Source organism: Marmota monax, unplaced genomic scaffold (genome assembly GCF_021218885.2).
Source record: "Marmota monax isolate L192 unplaced genomic scaffold, Marmota_monax_Labrador192_F-V1.1 WCK01_AAM20220418_F8-fsc00024, whole genome shotgun sequence".
In the NCBI taxonomy this organism is placed as follows: domain Eukaryota; kingdom Metazoa; phylum Chordata; class Mammalia; order Rodentia; family Sciuridae; genus Marmota; species Marmota monax.
The window spans coordinates 35,505,099-35,519,921 of NW_026695224.1; the positions used below are offsets into that span (position 1 = coordinate 35,505,099).

At 61.8% G+C, this 14,823-nt stretch overlaps 2 protein-coding genes across 5 annotated transcripts in view; both read left to right on the top strand.

Annotated features, from left to right (window-relative positions):
* Positions 1-7,395, top strand: part of Zc3h18 (zinc finger CCCH-type containing 18) — a 51,846-nt gene extending 44,451 nt beyond the window's left edge. For all 4 annotated transcript variants that reach the window (XM_046434581.2, XM_046434582.2, XM_046434580.2 and 1 more), the window contains 8 exons: positions 987-1,091; positions 1,349-1,492; positions 1,921-1,986; positions 3,078-3,238; positions 3,383-3,582; positions 3,934-4,027; positions 6,136-6,232; positions 6,569-7,395. In XM_046434581.2, the coding sequence (XP_046290537.1) occupies positions 987-1,091; positions 1,349-1,492; positions 1,921-1,986; positions 3,078-3,238; positions 3,383-3,582; positions 3,934-4,027; positions 6,136-6,232; positions 6,569-6,767 (1,066 nt within the window). In that variant the 3' untranslated portion in view covers positions 6,768-7,395. The remainder of the gene's footprint in view (positions 1-986; positions 1,092-1,348; positions 1,493-1,920; positions 1,987-3,077; positions 3,239-3,382; positions 3,583-3,933; positions 4,028-6,135; positions 6,233-6,568) is intronic.
* Positions 7,396-12,502: 5,107 nt separating this feature from the next.
* Positions 12,503-13,714, top strand: Il17c (interleukin 17C). Its single transcript, XM_046434575.1, has 3 exons — positions 12,503-12,538; positions 12,811-13,139; positions 13,453-13,714. The coding sequence occupies exons 1-3, from the start codon at positions 12,503-12,505 to the stop codon at positions 13,712-13,714; spliced, it is 627 nt and encodes a 208-aa protein (XP_046290531.1).
* The last annotated feature ends 1,109 nt before the right edge of the window (positions 13,715-14,823 follow it).

The following is a 14,823-nucleotide window of genomic DNA, read 5'->3' on the forward strand; positions in this document are numbered from 1 at the left end:
GGCTGTGATGAGTGGTCAGGGCAGAGCAGTGGTTCCCTGTCCTGTTCTGCTGAGTGCCACGGGGGCAGGGGTGTGTCACGGCCATGTGGAGGCATGACACCACCTCGTGTGTGGTCTCCTCACCCCTGAAGAGAAGAACGTCTCAGACACTGTGGGGCACTGGCCCGCCCTCAGGGGTGCTTGGAGCCCTGCTGCTGCTGAGCTGGGACCAGCTATACGTCCCCCGAGGCAGGTGCAGGGTGCGCACTGGAGAGGGGAGCTCAGTCTGGGAGGTGGCTGACAGGGCTGCCACTGGCTCTGTAGGAGCTCCTGAAAGTCCCTCCCTGTGCCTCCTGGTCCTCTGTGGCCAGCCTCCCCCATGCCGTTCTCTGAAGGCAGCAGCGGTGGGACTGCGGGAGCCCCGTGAGGCCGCACTGCAGGGCTGGTGCTGCTGCAGTGGGGGCTGCACGGAACAGCTGAGCAGGGAAAGCCTGAGCCTTCCTCGCCCCTCACAAACAGCAGCATCCTGGATCTTGTCCTTGGTGCTTTGTCTACCCTGCTGACACTAAGACTGTGTCAGATGGCTGCCAGCCCTGCCTGTGCCTGTCACCTTGACCTGCTCTGCTTGTGGATCTTTGTCACCCATACCTGTCTCCTGGTGCCTTGGGCCCCCTTCAGCCCCTGGCCTCTCTGGTCCCCCGACAGATCCAGAGCCCTGTCCACTCGGCAACGCATGGCCAGGTAGCCGGCTCGCTGGCCGTTCTGTGGGCTGTGGAACCAGCCCGAGCCTTGCATCCTGCATGCAGGCTCGTGGGCCTTCCTGGGCACAGCTGCCCCGGCACTCTTCTTTCTACTCTGAGGGTGTCTCTTTAACAAATGGTGGAGTGACCTGAAACCAAACTTAAGTCTGAGACATTCTCCATGGGCTGGGGCTGTGTTCTGGGCTTGGCCAGTGAAGGAATGCGCTGAGCACTGGGGCCCTCCTCATTGTCCTCTTTGCTCCCCAGGTCCCGGTCCTTCTCCTCATCGCCATCCCCGTCTCCCACGCCTTCTCCACACAGACCTCCCACCAGAACCAAGGGGGAACCGGCACCGCCCCCAGGGAAGACAGGGTGAGTTCTGAGCCGCCCCAGCTCCCCGTTCTCCGTCCACACTGCTCAGGTCTGGGGACCCCACCTCCTCCCCAGTCTTCTGCTCTGTGCTTGTGACTGGGCTGCAAGCATGGCCCCTGGAAGATGGGTGGAGGCAAGAAGCTCAGATCCTGGACTCAGGTCCTTCCACTATCTACCAGAGCCCCGAGGTGTGGGTGCCTTTCACAGGGACATCAGCCACGTCCCCAGCCCTGTCCTGAGCCTTCTCTGTATCACAGAGAGAAGTCGGTGAAGAAGCCAGTCCCACTCCCCGTCCCACCACAAGCTACCAAAACCACTGCTCCTGCCCCTGAGCCCACCAAGCCAGGAGACCCCCGGGAAGCCAGGAGGAAGGAGCGACAAGCCCGGTCGCCCCCCCGGAGGTGAGCGCTCAGGCTCTGGTCTCCCTGGGGGTGCTGTGTCCTGTGCCGCCACAGAGCAGATGCTGAGGCAGAACTCCAGAGTGGGGGAGGGCATTTGGGCCAAGTAGCTGAGGCCATCAGCTGAGCCCAGACCCAGAAAGCCTGTCCTTGACCTCTGCAGCTTTGGCTGGTCGTGTGCCCCAACCGAGCCTTGGTTCCCCGGAGCACAGTGGGTGGAGTGACCACTGCCCACGGTCCCCAGGCTTCTGGGAGAGGGCTGTCTCGGTGCTGCTGCAGGTGCTGTCTGTGGGTACTTGGTTTCTTACTTGGAGAGGAAGCTGCACCCAGAAAGATAGCAGCAGACCCAGCAGCGCGCAGGTGTCTGGCAGCGGCGGGCCTGCGTGCCCAGGGCTCTGCCTCCAAGCAGTGGCTCTGCTGTTGTGTTGCAGGCGGACGCTCAGTGGCAGTGGCAGCGGCAGTGGCAGCAGCTACAGTGGCTCCAGTTCCCGATCCAGGTCACTCACTCAGCCCCACTCCCCGTCCACCTTGGCCTCTGTCCCTCCCCAGGCAGGCTGGCCACACAGGGGCTCCATCATGCAAGGTTTACCCAACCCTGACAGGCCTAGGCTCCAGGGCTGCAAAGGGTGGGCCTCAGTAGAGTCCCTCGGGAGGGCTGTGGCTCAGGACGCTGACCTCACATGAGAGCACCCGGCTGTGGGCTAGGAGGCCAGGTGGCCAGGGCGCATCCCAGAGGGGCAGAGCAAGGCTGGTCCAGGTCCCGTCCCAGGAAACCTGAGGGGAGGTGCTTGAGAAGGGCTGTGCTGCTGGGAAGGAGCGTGAAAGCCCGCCAGCCCTTGGCCTTACCCCGGACTCCTTCCATTTCCAGGCAGCAGGCGGTTTGTCCATGTGTCCAGCTGTTTCTGAACATGTCTGAGGTGTTTTGAGGAATTAAAAAAAAAAAGCCTGGCATAGTGGCCATGCTTGTGACCCCAGAGGCTTGGGAGGCTGAGGCAGGAGGGTGGCAAGTTCAAAGTCAGCCTCAGAAACTTAGTGAGACCCTGTTTCAAAATGAAAAATAGAAACAGCTGGGATGGGGCTCAGTGGCCCTGAGTTGAGTCTTCAGTAGCGAAGAAGATGGAAAACGTTTGGGCCTCTTGTCTCCTTTCCTGTGTGCCATTGCAGCGCCTGACCGTCAGGAAGCGCTGTGCCAGCTGGTGGGTGGGGCGGGTTGGGGCCGCGTGCCTGTGCTGTGTGGAGCCTGCGTGTGGCAGCACCACAGGGCACGCCCCAGGCGGTGAAGCCACCACCCCCGTTCTGATTTCACTGTAGGCTCAGACCTGCCGTCTCCCGTGTTCCTCCCCAGCACACGGGGCCACCCTTCCTTAGTGAAGCAGAGACCCTGGTTCGGTGGTGTGGCCACCCCTTCACTGTGGAGCACCTTTGAGCCCCTCAGAGTCCCCCTGAAACCTCATGTTCCATGAGTACACACTCCATAAGTGGGAAATCTGGGTCAGGGTGGCCATAGAAACCCACTGTCACCCCTCCTTGTAGCCTGCAGTCCAGACCCATGGTTGAGACTGAGGCACAGCTGTGCTTGTGTGTCCAGGTCCCTGAGCGTGAGCAGTGTCTCCTCGGTGTCCAGCGCCACCTCGAGCAGCAGCTCAGTGCACAGTGTGGACTCAGAGGACATGTATGCAGACCTGGCCAGTCCTGTGTCCTCAGCCAGCTCTCGGTCCCCCACCCCAGCCCAGACCAAGAAGGAGAGAGGTAGGCTGGGCCCTGGTGTTCTGGGGGTGCCTTCGGGGCAGGCCTGGGAGAAGCTCTTTGGGTGTCCATGGTGCCTGATGGTCGAGGTGCACACAGGAACCTGTGGGGACGCTCCTGTGGCTGAGAGGTATCATTGATTGGCAGGAAAATCAAAGAAGGAAGATGGTGTTAAGGAAGAAAAGCGGAAGAGAGATGGGTCCACACAGCCGCCCAAGTCCTCGAAGCTCCCGGCAGGCGGGAAGTCCTCCCAGCAGCCCTCAGCGCCCCAGCAGGCACCCCCCGGGCAGCCACAGCAGGGCTCCTTCGTTGCCCACAAGGAAATCAAGCTGACGCTGCTGAATAAGGTGAGGCCAGGGGCTGGGCTGGACCAAGAGTCTGCCTGCTCTCAGAGAGGGCTAGCCAGTGGCCTCTTTCACACCGGGACAGCCTAGGCATGTGCAGGCAGCACCTCTGGGCAGTCAGCCCCCAGGAGCTGCAGCCCAGATGGCCTCTTAGGACTCCTGTGGCCAGCCAGTTCCCACGGAGCAGCATCAGGCCCACCAGGCTCTGCACCACCTCCTGTGGGGCCGAGGATCCCCTGGCAGTGGCGGGGGCCACAGAGTCATGTGGTGGGGGAGGCTCAGGAGGGACCGGGGAGCAGCCGAGTACAGGGTGGCAGCCCAGGCCTGCCGCCTCATGGTTCTGTGTTGTTTCAGGCGGCTGACAAAGGAAGCAGGAAGCGGTATGAACCATCAGAGAAAGACAGGCAAAGTCCTCCAGCCAAGAGGGCCAACTTATCCCCAGACCGAGGTGAGCCTCAGGCCCCGGCCAACGCAGCCCAGGGGTTCTCAGCATCCCGTCTTCTCTTGAAAACCAGCAAGGAGAATCCCGAAGAATTGTGTGCGATGTATCCATCAGTATTTATAGCATTGGAAACTGGAACGTGGAGATGTTTATAAATATTTATCTACTTTAAAATAACAGGGCCTAAGGTGGTGTTGACCCCGGCAGCTTGGGAGACTGAGGCAGGAGAGTCACAAGATGAAGGTCAACCTGGGCATCTGAGCAAAATTCTGACTCGGAATAAAAAGGGCTGAGCGTGATGGCCCACGCCTATGATCCCAGAGGCTCGGGAGGCTGGGGCAGGAGGATCGCAAGTTCCAAGCCAGCCTCAGCAACAGCGAGGTGCTAAGCAACTCAGTGAGACCTTGTGTCTAAATAAAATACAAAATAGGGTTGGGATGTGGCTCAGTGGTTGAGGGCCCCTGAGTTCAATCCCTGGCACCCCCAAGGGGGGAAAAAAAGAGGTCAAAAGGGCTAAGGGTGTAGCTCAGTGATAAAGTGCTCCTGAGTTTACTCTCCAGTACCAAAAATAAATAACATTTTTTTGTCACGTTCCACGCGACTAAAACACTCAGGGTCACTCTTGGGGAACTGGGCTGCACAAAATAACCACACAAGAGACAGGGATACCTTTTTCTTTGGGGTCCTATGAGGGCTCCTCTGACCTTAGGGGTCGGGGAGAGCACTGCTGACCCCTTTTATTGAGGAGAAGCCATTCAAATGAGGCCAGGGGTCAGGTTTCAGGGGCTGAGTCTAGCTTCTTGATGTCTGCTGTCAGCAGGTTGACTGACATCTAGGAAGGCCACACCCAAGGGCAGAGCAAGAGAAGGGGACACACAAAGGGAGCTTCCATGGAACATTCTATCCCAAATAGGGCAAAGGGGCAGTGTTACAAAGGAGCAGGTGAACGGAGCTCAACCCCAGGGGTGACACCTGAAGACACGCCCTCAACTTCCTGAACCAGGACAACGCCCAAGTCACCACGAAATGTAGTGATGGCTCAGAGCCTCTTGCTTCAGCATGGAAGGCGTGGGTCATCCAGAGGGGCTCCCCACATTTGTTTGTGTTTTAAGGCCGGGGTGTAGCTCCAGGCGTAGGTTTTGTCTAGTATGTAGGAGGCCCTGGGTTCCCACCATTGGCACTGCCCAAAAATTACCAATCATAAACCACCGTCTTTCAACATAAATACCGTTTTTTATGAAAAGCAACCATCTTCCAAAACAAAATGAAGAGTGTGTTCATCTTTTCTGCAAGTGTCTTTACCATCTGTCTGGCAAAAGACAAGGGGCTCTTGTCCCCTGGCTGGCCTGTCCTGTAGCCTCTGCAGACCTCCAGTCCTGTGCGACACGTGAGAAAAGAACAGTGTTTCCATGTCACTGTTTAACCACAGAAACCTAAAGGGTCTCAGGGGCCCAGCCATCCCCAGACCCTGCTTGGAGAGGCCCAGACCCAGGCAGAGACAGTCTTGCTGGCTGGCTTTGAGGGGTAGAGCCAAAACCCAGGCATCCTCCCCTAAGGTGGTGTCCACCTACAGGTAGGGGGCCTGGGCCCCTCACAGGAAGGCCCCAGGAGAAGGAAACTGCCACTTCTGCCCAAGCACCCAAGGTGGACTTGCACCCTGGAGGGCCGGCCTAGGAGCAGCCTTTACTGTCCTTGCCTAAGGTTGCATGACCCTGGGTTTGTCCAGGAGCCTGTGGACCTGAGCCAGGCACTGACCTCCAGTGCTCTCACTCCACTCCTCCAAGTCCAGGGCTTCCTCCCGTGGCAGTGGCATAGAACACTCATAGTCTCTTGGTTCTGCTTCTGGTGTTTAAAGGGGCGTGCTCTCCTGCCGTCCCGTGTTGCCAGATGCCAGGATGCCAGGGTTGGGCGCAGCTCCAGGCCAGGCTGCAGCACCCAGCACTCAGCTTGCTCCTCTCTGTCCCTGGCTCCCTTCCTGCTTTGTTCCTGGTAAAAGCGGAAGTGTGCTGAACTGCCCTGGGCTCTGGAGCTGGGCCCCAGGCCTGTGGCAAGGCCCTCCTGTGCGCCACCTCTGCGTAAGCAGGCGATGGTCACACTCTCTTCCCTCTTGCCAGGTTCTCGGGACCGGAAGTCAGGAGGGAGGCTGAGCTCCCCGAAGCCGGAGCGGCAACGCGGCCAGAACTCCAAAGCCCCCCTGGTCCCCACAGACAGGTGCGTCCTCCTGGGCCTGCTGCATCTCCCCCCACCCCTACCCCTTGGCCCCCACCCTGCCAGCAACTGCCGAGGCCACCAGGAGAGGGCGTAGGGCAGCCAACGCAGCCCAGCCAGAGCCTGAGTACTCGATCTTGTTCCTTAAGAAGCCCAGGGCGCTGGGCACAGAGAGTTCTTGAGGTGGACCTCAGAGAGGGTAGATGACCAGAATGACCAGGTGCACCAGGCCAGCCCAGGACTCTCCCAGTCCTTTCCCCCTAGGAGGGAGCCCTGGGTGTGCTCCAGCCTTCCACCTGCCAGGAAGCACCTCACATCTCCGCCTTCCCATCCCTGCAGGAAGCGCCAGCTGTCACCCCAGTCCAAGAGCTCCAGCAAGGTGACCAGCGTGCCCGGCAAGGCCACAGACACAGCTGCAGCCAGTGCCAAGTCCGGGAAGGCTAGCACGCTGTCGCGGCGGGAGGAGCTCCTGAAGCAGCTCAAGGCGGTGGAGGACGCCATTGCTCGCAAGCGGGCCAAGATCCCCGGGAAGGTGTAGGCCCGGCTGGCGCCTGGAGTGACTCGTGTTTTTATATAATAGGGTAAGCGCAGCCATTTCGGATTTTGCAGTTAATGTCTTATTTTGGCTGTGATTCTTTTTAAAAATTAAAAAAAGAATAAAAAAAGTTTCTCAGCTGGAAAAGAAGCCACACACAAAATGAAGATGATGCTGAGTCCCGGCCTCCCCCTCCAGAAGGATCAGTCCCTCCCGAGCAGAAGTCCCACCAGCAGACAGACAGGCCTGCCTGGACGAGGCGTGGTCTTATGTAAATTATAAGTCCCAGACGTGGCCCAGCCTGCGATGCCCTCCTGCCTCCTGTCTCCACCTGCCGAGGCAGCCTCCTCGCTGGGCGCCTCTCCAGCAAGCCTCCATGGGGACAAGACCTGAGCACTTGGTGAACCCCGGCACATCTTCCTCTCCCTCACCACCCGGATCAGAAGTATATATATATTCTTGACTGAAGTCTGATTGGGAATATTTCCTGTCTTATTTGAAGCATCAATTTGTTTTAGTTGATTTAAAAAGGAAAAAAAAAAAAAAAGGCCAAGGGTATTGGGGTGTCTGTCTAATGTGGAGGGTCTTTTTTTGAGGGATCTCCTAAAATAAAATATTTTGATAAGCAGTTTCCTGGCCTTCGTGGTGTTTTGTGTGTGTACGTTACCTGTCTCCGTCCCTCCAGCCAGGCACCAGGCCTGGTGCACCCTGCCCTGCATCCTGCACCCTGCCCTGCATCCTGCACCCTGCCCTGCATCCTGCATCCTGCACCCTGCCCTGCATCCTGCACCCTGCACCCTGCACCCTGCATCCTGCACCCTGCACCCTGCATCCTGCATCCTGCATCCTGCACCCTGCCCTGCATCCTGCACCCTGCCCTGCATCCTGCATCCTGCACACTGCCCTGCATCCTGCCCTGCATCCTGCACCCTGCCCTGCATCCTGCACCCTGCACCCTGCATCCTGCACCCTACACTCTTCCCTGTGCACTCTAGTCTGCCCTGTGCCCTGCCCAGTGCCCATGCTCTGCCTGTGCCATGCCTTGTGTCATGCACCCTGAACTCTGCCTTGTGTCATGTACTCTGCCCTGCATGCACCTGACTCTGTCCTGCATCTGCACCCTGCCCTGCACCCCGTGCCCTGCCCTGCACGCACCTGACTCTGTCCTGCATCTGCGCCCTGCCCTTTATGCACCTGGCACCCTGCCCTGCATGCATCCCACACCCTGCCTTACACCCGTGCCCTGCCCTACACCCACACCCTGCCCTGCATGCACCTGATTCTTCCCTGCATCCATGCCCTCCCTGCATTCACCCTGCACCGGCACCTGCCCTGCATGCACCCCGCACCCTGCCCGGTATCCTATGTTCTGTCCCGCAGAAGCAGGAGAACAAGACACAGTGGGGGCTGAGTCAGCCTCTTCCTGCTGGGGTGGCCCACCCTGGAGAGGTGGGCTGCTCCATCTGCCCTCAGCCTCGAGCCTGTAGCCAGGGCTCTGCCTTCACTTCTGGCCCGGTCTGAGCTGGTGGCCCCTTTCACAGCAGCAGGCCCTGGACTAGGCAAGCAGACCAGGTTGGGCTGCCCTTGAGCCACAAAGCTAGTTGTCACCTACTTTGAACATGTCACTAGACCCCTACCAGGTGTGTGTGTGTGTGTGCAGGTTTGGGGCCCAGACAGGCTTGTGGTGCCTGGTGCTCCTGCCCGTGGTGCTAGGTGCCCCACTTGTGGCCTCCAGGGCAGCGCCAGACCTCCTCTGTTCTCACCTGCAGGGCCCTGTGCAGGCAGTGGCCTGAGGTCCTGGCCCTGGGTAACAGGCTGAGGGCACTGCGGTGTGGAGTGGCGCTGGAAACAGGGACCCTGCTGGTGACTAACCTGCCCAGCTGGGTTCCATGTAACATCCATTTAAAGGCCCTGAGATTGTTCTTGTGTCAGTGACCTCGAATGTGTGCCCAAGGACTTTTTTTTGGGAGGGGAGGTTACCAGGAATTGAACCCAGTGGTGCTTAACCACTGAGACACATCCCCAGCCCTTTTTTATATTTTTTTTGTTTAGAGACAGAGTCTTCCTGAGTTGCTTTAGGACCTCGCTGAATTGCTGAGGCTGGCTTTCAACCCGCAGTGCTGCTTCCCAGGGATGGTAGGTGTGTGCCAAGATGCCTGGCTGCCCAAGGACTTTCCCAAGGTCTATCTGAGATGCCATCAGGTCAAAGCCAGGTGCAGGGGAACTCCTGTTCTCTGAGGGATGGCTTTCAGAGGCCGGAGCCACAGCCAGGGACACAGCCCAAGGGTCTGCAGCAGACCAGGAGAGACCCCCTCTGCTCTGGCCCCCACCCTGGCCTTCCTGGGAGCCCTGCCAGGTCCCCTCAGACCAAAACTGGGTTTGAGCTTCTCGCTGAGGGCAGCTGTCCATGCTCTGGGTGTCCAACCTCCTCAGGCCAGGATGGGGTGCCCTTCAGGGGCTCAGGAAGGTTGAAGGCCTCACCCCGACCTCACTGCCCCCCTCTCCGGTCTAAGTGGTGAGCACCTTCCAGGCGGGCACTGGGACAGGGGCCTCTTTGTGGAAGGGGCATGGCAGCGAAAGGCCAGCTGTGCCGGTTTCCTGCACCCTTTGCGTGGCCTGCACACCCCACCTGCAGGGGTCGCCACAACAGGCCGCCACTGGGCAGCAGCCAGCTGAGCTACTGGCTGGAACCCAGCCCAGCGGGAGGTGCAGCCTCATCCTAGGCCGAGGGACAGGCCGACGGGACCCCTGCCCTGGTGGGGGCCGCTGCTCTCCTCCGCGGGCGAGCAGCTCTCGCTGCCCTGCCAGTCCGGGGCAGCCTCTGGGGCGGGGCCTGATTGGGTGGGTGGGGCCCGGCCGGCCACCGCCCCTCTGCCGCCCTCTGTCTGGCTGTCCAGTCTTGCCCAACCCTGGACTTGTGCGCGAGTCTCCGCCAAGGAAGCCAGGCCGCCCGCGCCCTTGCCTTCGGGCGGTGTCCGCAGAGCCTTGCCCTCGGGTGGTGTCCCCCAAGTCACCTGCGCGGAGAGGGCTCCCACTCGGCCATTGACACGGAAAATGCAGCCGGGCAGGCGGCGCCCGCCTGTAATCCCAGCAGCTCCCGCGGCTGAAGCAGGAGGATTCCGCTGGAGCCCAGCAAGGGCAGCTTAGCGAGACCCTGTCTCAAAGTAAAGAAAATTCAAAGGGCTGGGTGTGGCTCAGTGGTAGGGCACCCCCAGTTCAATCCCAGTGCCCCCCGCAAAAATCGGAAAACGCGGAAACACCCCCTCCAGGGCGGAGCAGGTGGACTCGAGGTCATAAGGTAGCGACACAGGCAGGGGCAAACTTGACCCCGTCCGCGCAGCCCCTCTTCCCCGGAGGTGCCTGGCCAGGCAGGGGCGCCCCTGCTGCGTGGGACTCAGCTCTAGACTGGAGACTGGCTGGGAATAGGCAGGTCCCTCCCCGCCCGCTTGGCCTGAGTGGCCCAGCGGCCTCATTCTGGTTGGCTCTGGGTTGGCCACCATGAAGTGGACAGCTTGGGATCAGGCATTCTCCGCCTCTCAGTACTGGGGGACCCAGGGCCCCACACCAACCCCTCAGTGTCGCCCTCTGTCCTGAGAATCCAGGCCCTGTGTGCTCCTGGGAAAGGAAGAGGACCGGGAAAGGTGGGCCTGGCTGGGGCCAGCAACCATCCTGCAGAGGCCGGGACCCAGCTCTGCCCGCCCGCAGTGCAGCCCGGAGCCAGCCACTGCCCCCGGAGCCCGTCTCCCTGCTGTGAAGGCCAGGACCATGGCAGGAGCTGGCACCCGGCAGTTGCCATAGGTGTCTCAGTCCTCCCTGGTCTGGGGCACAGGTGGGCTGTCTTGACATCACCCTGACCTGGGCCTGAGCCCGTGGACAGACCCAGAGCTCTGGGAGAGGTGGCACGGGAGGGGTCCCTGGCTCCACGTGGACCTTCTGAGGAGGGACCATCTCCCCTCCAGCTTCTCCTTGCCTTCAAGGTAAGGTTGAGCTGACTGCCTACTGCAGGAGGCTCCGGTCCTTGAAGGGGCTGGGACCTGCTGCTCCCTTCCCTGCCCGCGCTCCCAGGAGAGACCTGCTCTACCGCAAAGGCACCTGTGAACATGGCGGCCCCAGCCTTCACTCTCCTTAAGTCTGTCTCTCTCACACACGTCTTCCTCCTGTGGGGTTCGCCACCCTGACACAGACACTGTGACCCAAAGACAAGTGTTGAAGCAGGAAGGCCCGAGACTTGAACCAGAGCACCCAGAAGCCTCCTGAGCCCCCAGCACCATGTCCACTGGGGTCCCCAGGGGCTGGACGTGTGGATCCGGAGGTCAGGCCCTGCCAGCTGGGGAGAGGCACAGAACATCTCAGGCGCCCAGCTGCAGGCCCCTACGGGCATTTGGGAAGGGGCTTCCCGGGGGCACCTGGCAGGTCTTGACCCTGGGCCCCCCCAGAGGTCCCAGTACCAGAGATCCCAGCAGGGAAGTGCTGCCCGCCCTTGGCCGGGCTCCACCTGCAGAGAGGTGGCCAAGGAGCCTGGAGTTTCTGCCCAGGAGCAGCTGGGGGCCTGGGGTCCCTCGGGTGCTCCTAGTACAGGCGGCAGGCAGTGACCTCAGGGGCCCTGGGGCTGGGGTCAGGGCTCTTCCCTGCGTCCCTTTGTGGGTCACTGCTGGAGCACCTGGGACGTGGGCATGGCTCTTGTGCCAGGCACAGTGGGAGGCACAGTCCCTGCCCTGAGGAGCTAGTGCTGCCCCCAGGGGGGCTGGGGGCTGGAGTCAACCCTGCAGGAAGCAGGTGTCAGCCCGGGGATCCCCCCTGACCTGGGCTGACCACAGCAGGGAACTAGAGCGGCTCTACTGTGTCCGCCAAAGAGTTCCGTCCTCTCTTAACCCACCATCGGGAACCTGCCCCCATCCTGTGGGAAGGTCTTGGCTTTGATGTGATCAGAAAGGGGTTTCCAGGGCTGGGGCTGGGGCGCAGTGGCAGAGCGCTCAGTGAGCATGCCCGAGGCCCCGGGCTCGGTCCTCAGCACCACATCAATGTAAAGACACTGTGTCCACCTAGAACTTAAGAATAGATATTAAAGAAAAAAAAGAAATAAAGAAAGATGGGACTAGAATGGGCTCAAATTCAATGATCCGTGTCCTTATAAGACCAAAGAGAGCCACAGAGAGGGGCCCATGAGCAGCATGTGACTTCTGAGCCAGATGGGGACCTTGCAGCCAAAGGCCAGGGGGCTTGAGGGTTGTCAGAGGCACCAGAAGCTATGGGAGGCCGGCAGATCCCTCAGAGAACCCAGAGTAGCTCAGCGCTGTCCACCTGGACTTCAGGATTCTGGCCTCCAGACCACATGCAGACAAAGTCACTTGTTTAAAGCCACACAGCTTGTGGCACTGTTAGAACAGTCCTGGGAACCAGAATGGACAGTGAGCTCCCCGCCACAGTAGGTATGCAAGGGCGAAAACAGAGGGCAGAGCTGCCCTGGGGCCCACTGCTCCCTGTAGGTGGGGAGGGGGCCTCACTGCCCCGCGCATCTGTGACGCCATCCCTGCTGGGGGCGCGGCAGGGCGGGTGCAGTGATTCCTGTGCTCCGGGGAACCCATGGGACAGGAGGAGGAAGTGCCAGGGGCTGGGCCCATCCCAGGAGGAAGCGACGGCCGGATTTTCCCCAGGTGTGGCCCCAGTATAAAGAACCGGGCAGCTGGGGCCTCGCCAGGTGCACCCCGGGCCGCCCAGGTGTGAGGCTGTGCCAAGCCATGCCTGCCGTCACCGCCGCCACCACCACTGTGCTGGTGAGCCAGGCCGCCCCGCCACAGGGGTGCAGCCTGGCCCGGTGGGGCTCTGGGCCCCAAGATGGGTGCTGGGAAGGGTCCGGGACACCCCACCTGGGGAGGGAGAGCCGGAGCCCTGGGTGTGGCTGCCCTAGAGCCAGGGGTGGTCTCTGGCCTCAGTCTCCCCATCTGCGGGGCAGGCTGAGCCGGGTCTTTCCACCTGGAGGCCGGCAGGCTGGCAGGAGTGAGGTGTCCTGGCCGTGACCCGGGCTGACCACATGCCTGTCCTCCAGCTTCTCCTGGGCATCCTGCCTCTGACCTGGCTGCCCACCAGCCGAGCCCACCACAGCCACCCACTCTGGGGGGCCCCACACCCCCACAGGACCCCGCGCTGCTACTCAGCTGAGGAACTGCCCGACGGCCAGCCCCCCCCTCACCTGCTGGCTCGAAGTGCCAGGTGGGAGCAGGCCTTGCCTGTGGCCCTGGTGTCCAGCCTGGAGGCGGAGGGCCACAGGCGGCAGCCCCAGGGGGCCCTGGCTGGGCCTCAGTGCCCCGTGCTGCGGCCAGAGGAGGTCCTGACAGCTGACACTCACCAGCGCTCCATCTCGCCCTGGAGATACCGGTGAGGGCTGCGGGGCGGGGGGCGGTCCCTGTGCTGTGGCCCTCAGTGTCTTCATCCTGACCCCTCGGTCCACCCCGTCCACCCCAGCCAAGGAAGTGAGGCTCTGTCTTCTGACAGGACCTCAGCCCAGATATCGGCCCCCAGACCCCCAGGAAGATTCCGACCCCCAAACCCCAACCCTGTGCTCTCGGAGGCCATGGGGGCAGGGATGGTCACCCCGAGCCCCGGCTCCCGAGCACAGGGGCCTCCTGGCAGGGAGCAGGCGGAGCCTGGAGTGCTGACACGGAGAAGCCTCACTGTCCTGTCCCCACAGCATCGACACGGACGAGAGCCGCTACCCGCAGAAGCTGGCCTTCGCCGAGTGCCTGTGCCGCGGCTGCATCAGCACCAGGACGGGCCAGGAGACGGCCGCGCTCAACTCCGTGCGGCTTCACCAGAGCCTGCTGGTTCTGCGCCGCAGGCCCTGCTCCCCCGACGGGGCGGAGGCCACCTCGCCAGGGGCCTTTGCCTTCCACACAGAGTTCATCCGCGTGCCCGTGGGCTGCACCTGCGTCCTGCCCAGGTCGGCACCGTGACGCCAGCCTGCTGCCCGGGACCAGGCGCCCCTGCCGAGGGCCCGTTATTTATGTGTATTTATTGTTATTTATGTGCCTGGAGCAGGGCCACTCCAGCGGCCATCTGCGCAGTGCCCCGAGCTGGGCATCCCAGGGTCTGGGTGGGCTGGAAGGCTGCTCCTCCTCCTGGTGCTGAGCGCCTGCCCGGCCGCCCCCCGGCCTCAGGCTGCTCCACTGCCCTGCTTCTCAGCAACCCCGGGACGAGGGGCCACTTTCTTAGACGCTTGTTCATTCCGGCTGTGACTGTGCCATTAAATGGGTTCGACGCAGTGACGTCTGCACTCCTTCACTTCAGACTCCCCACCCGCAGGTCCCATCGGGCAAGAAGTCTGTGCGCAGCCCTGGGTGGAGACGGGCCTGGGCGCCATGGGCACGGGTGGGCCCCGCCAGCCGAGCGGGTTCACCTACCTGACGGTAGACGGGCAGCTCCTGCCCTGGGCATGGGCGCTGCTCCCCAAAGCCCAGCCTCGACCCCCACCTGTTAGCACCTGGAGCACTTGGGGCCATCTGTCCTGAGGACAGCACCCCTGAGGATGAAGCCCAGGGTCGCTGCCCTTCAGGAGGGACAGACCCCCTTGCCTCCCAGGGGGAGCTCACCAGGCCCGGACCTGGTGAGGACCCTGTGCTCGGGAGACGGGGCTCAGGCCTGGGCCCCCTCAGGCTCCTGCCAGGGGTGCTGCACTCCCACTGTCGGCCTCTGGCTAAGGGGCACCGCGGCCGTGTGGAAGGTCGCCCGGGCCTCGGTCCTGCCTGAGACCACAGACCCACCCCACCTCACCAGTGTCTTCTTCCCCTACTGTGAGCGCCTACTGTGTGCCAGTGTGTTAGCGGGAGGCTGTGACAGGAGGCCAGCCCAGGAGGCTTCCTGGGGAGGCGGCCTTTGCCCAGGACTGGGAGTTCCTAGCACAGGGCACAGGGCAGGGGACAGGACAAGCCCTGCCTCAGCAGGAAGGAGGTGGCAGTGAGGTGGGACCCCAAAGCTTCCTGCTTGGCTCTGGGGTTCTGTGCCTGGCCCTGAGGACACGTGGGTTCACACGGCTGGCTCTCCAGCCACAGTGCTGGGACACGTC

Coding starts and splice junctions, on each gene's coding strand:
- Il17c (XM_046434575.1), top strand. CDS start 12,503: ATGCCTGCCGTCACCGCCGCCACCACCACTGTGCTG. Junction 12,539..12,810: donor CCGCCACCACCACTGTGCTG/GTGAGCCAGGCC, acceptor CCTGTCCTCCAG/CTTCTCCTGGGCATCCTGCC. Junction 13,140..13,452: donor ATCTCGCCCTGGAGATACCG/GTGAGGGCTGCG, acceptor CTGTCCCCACAG/CATCGACACGGACGAGAGCC.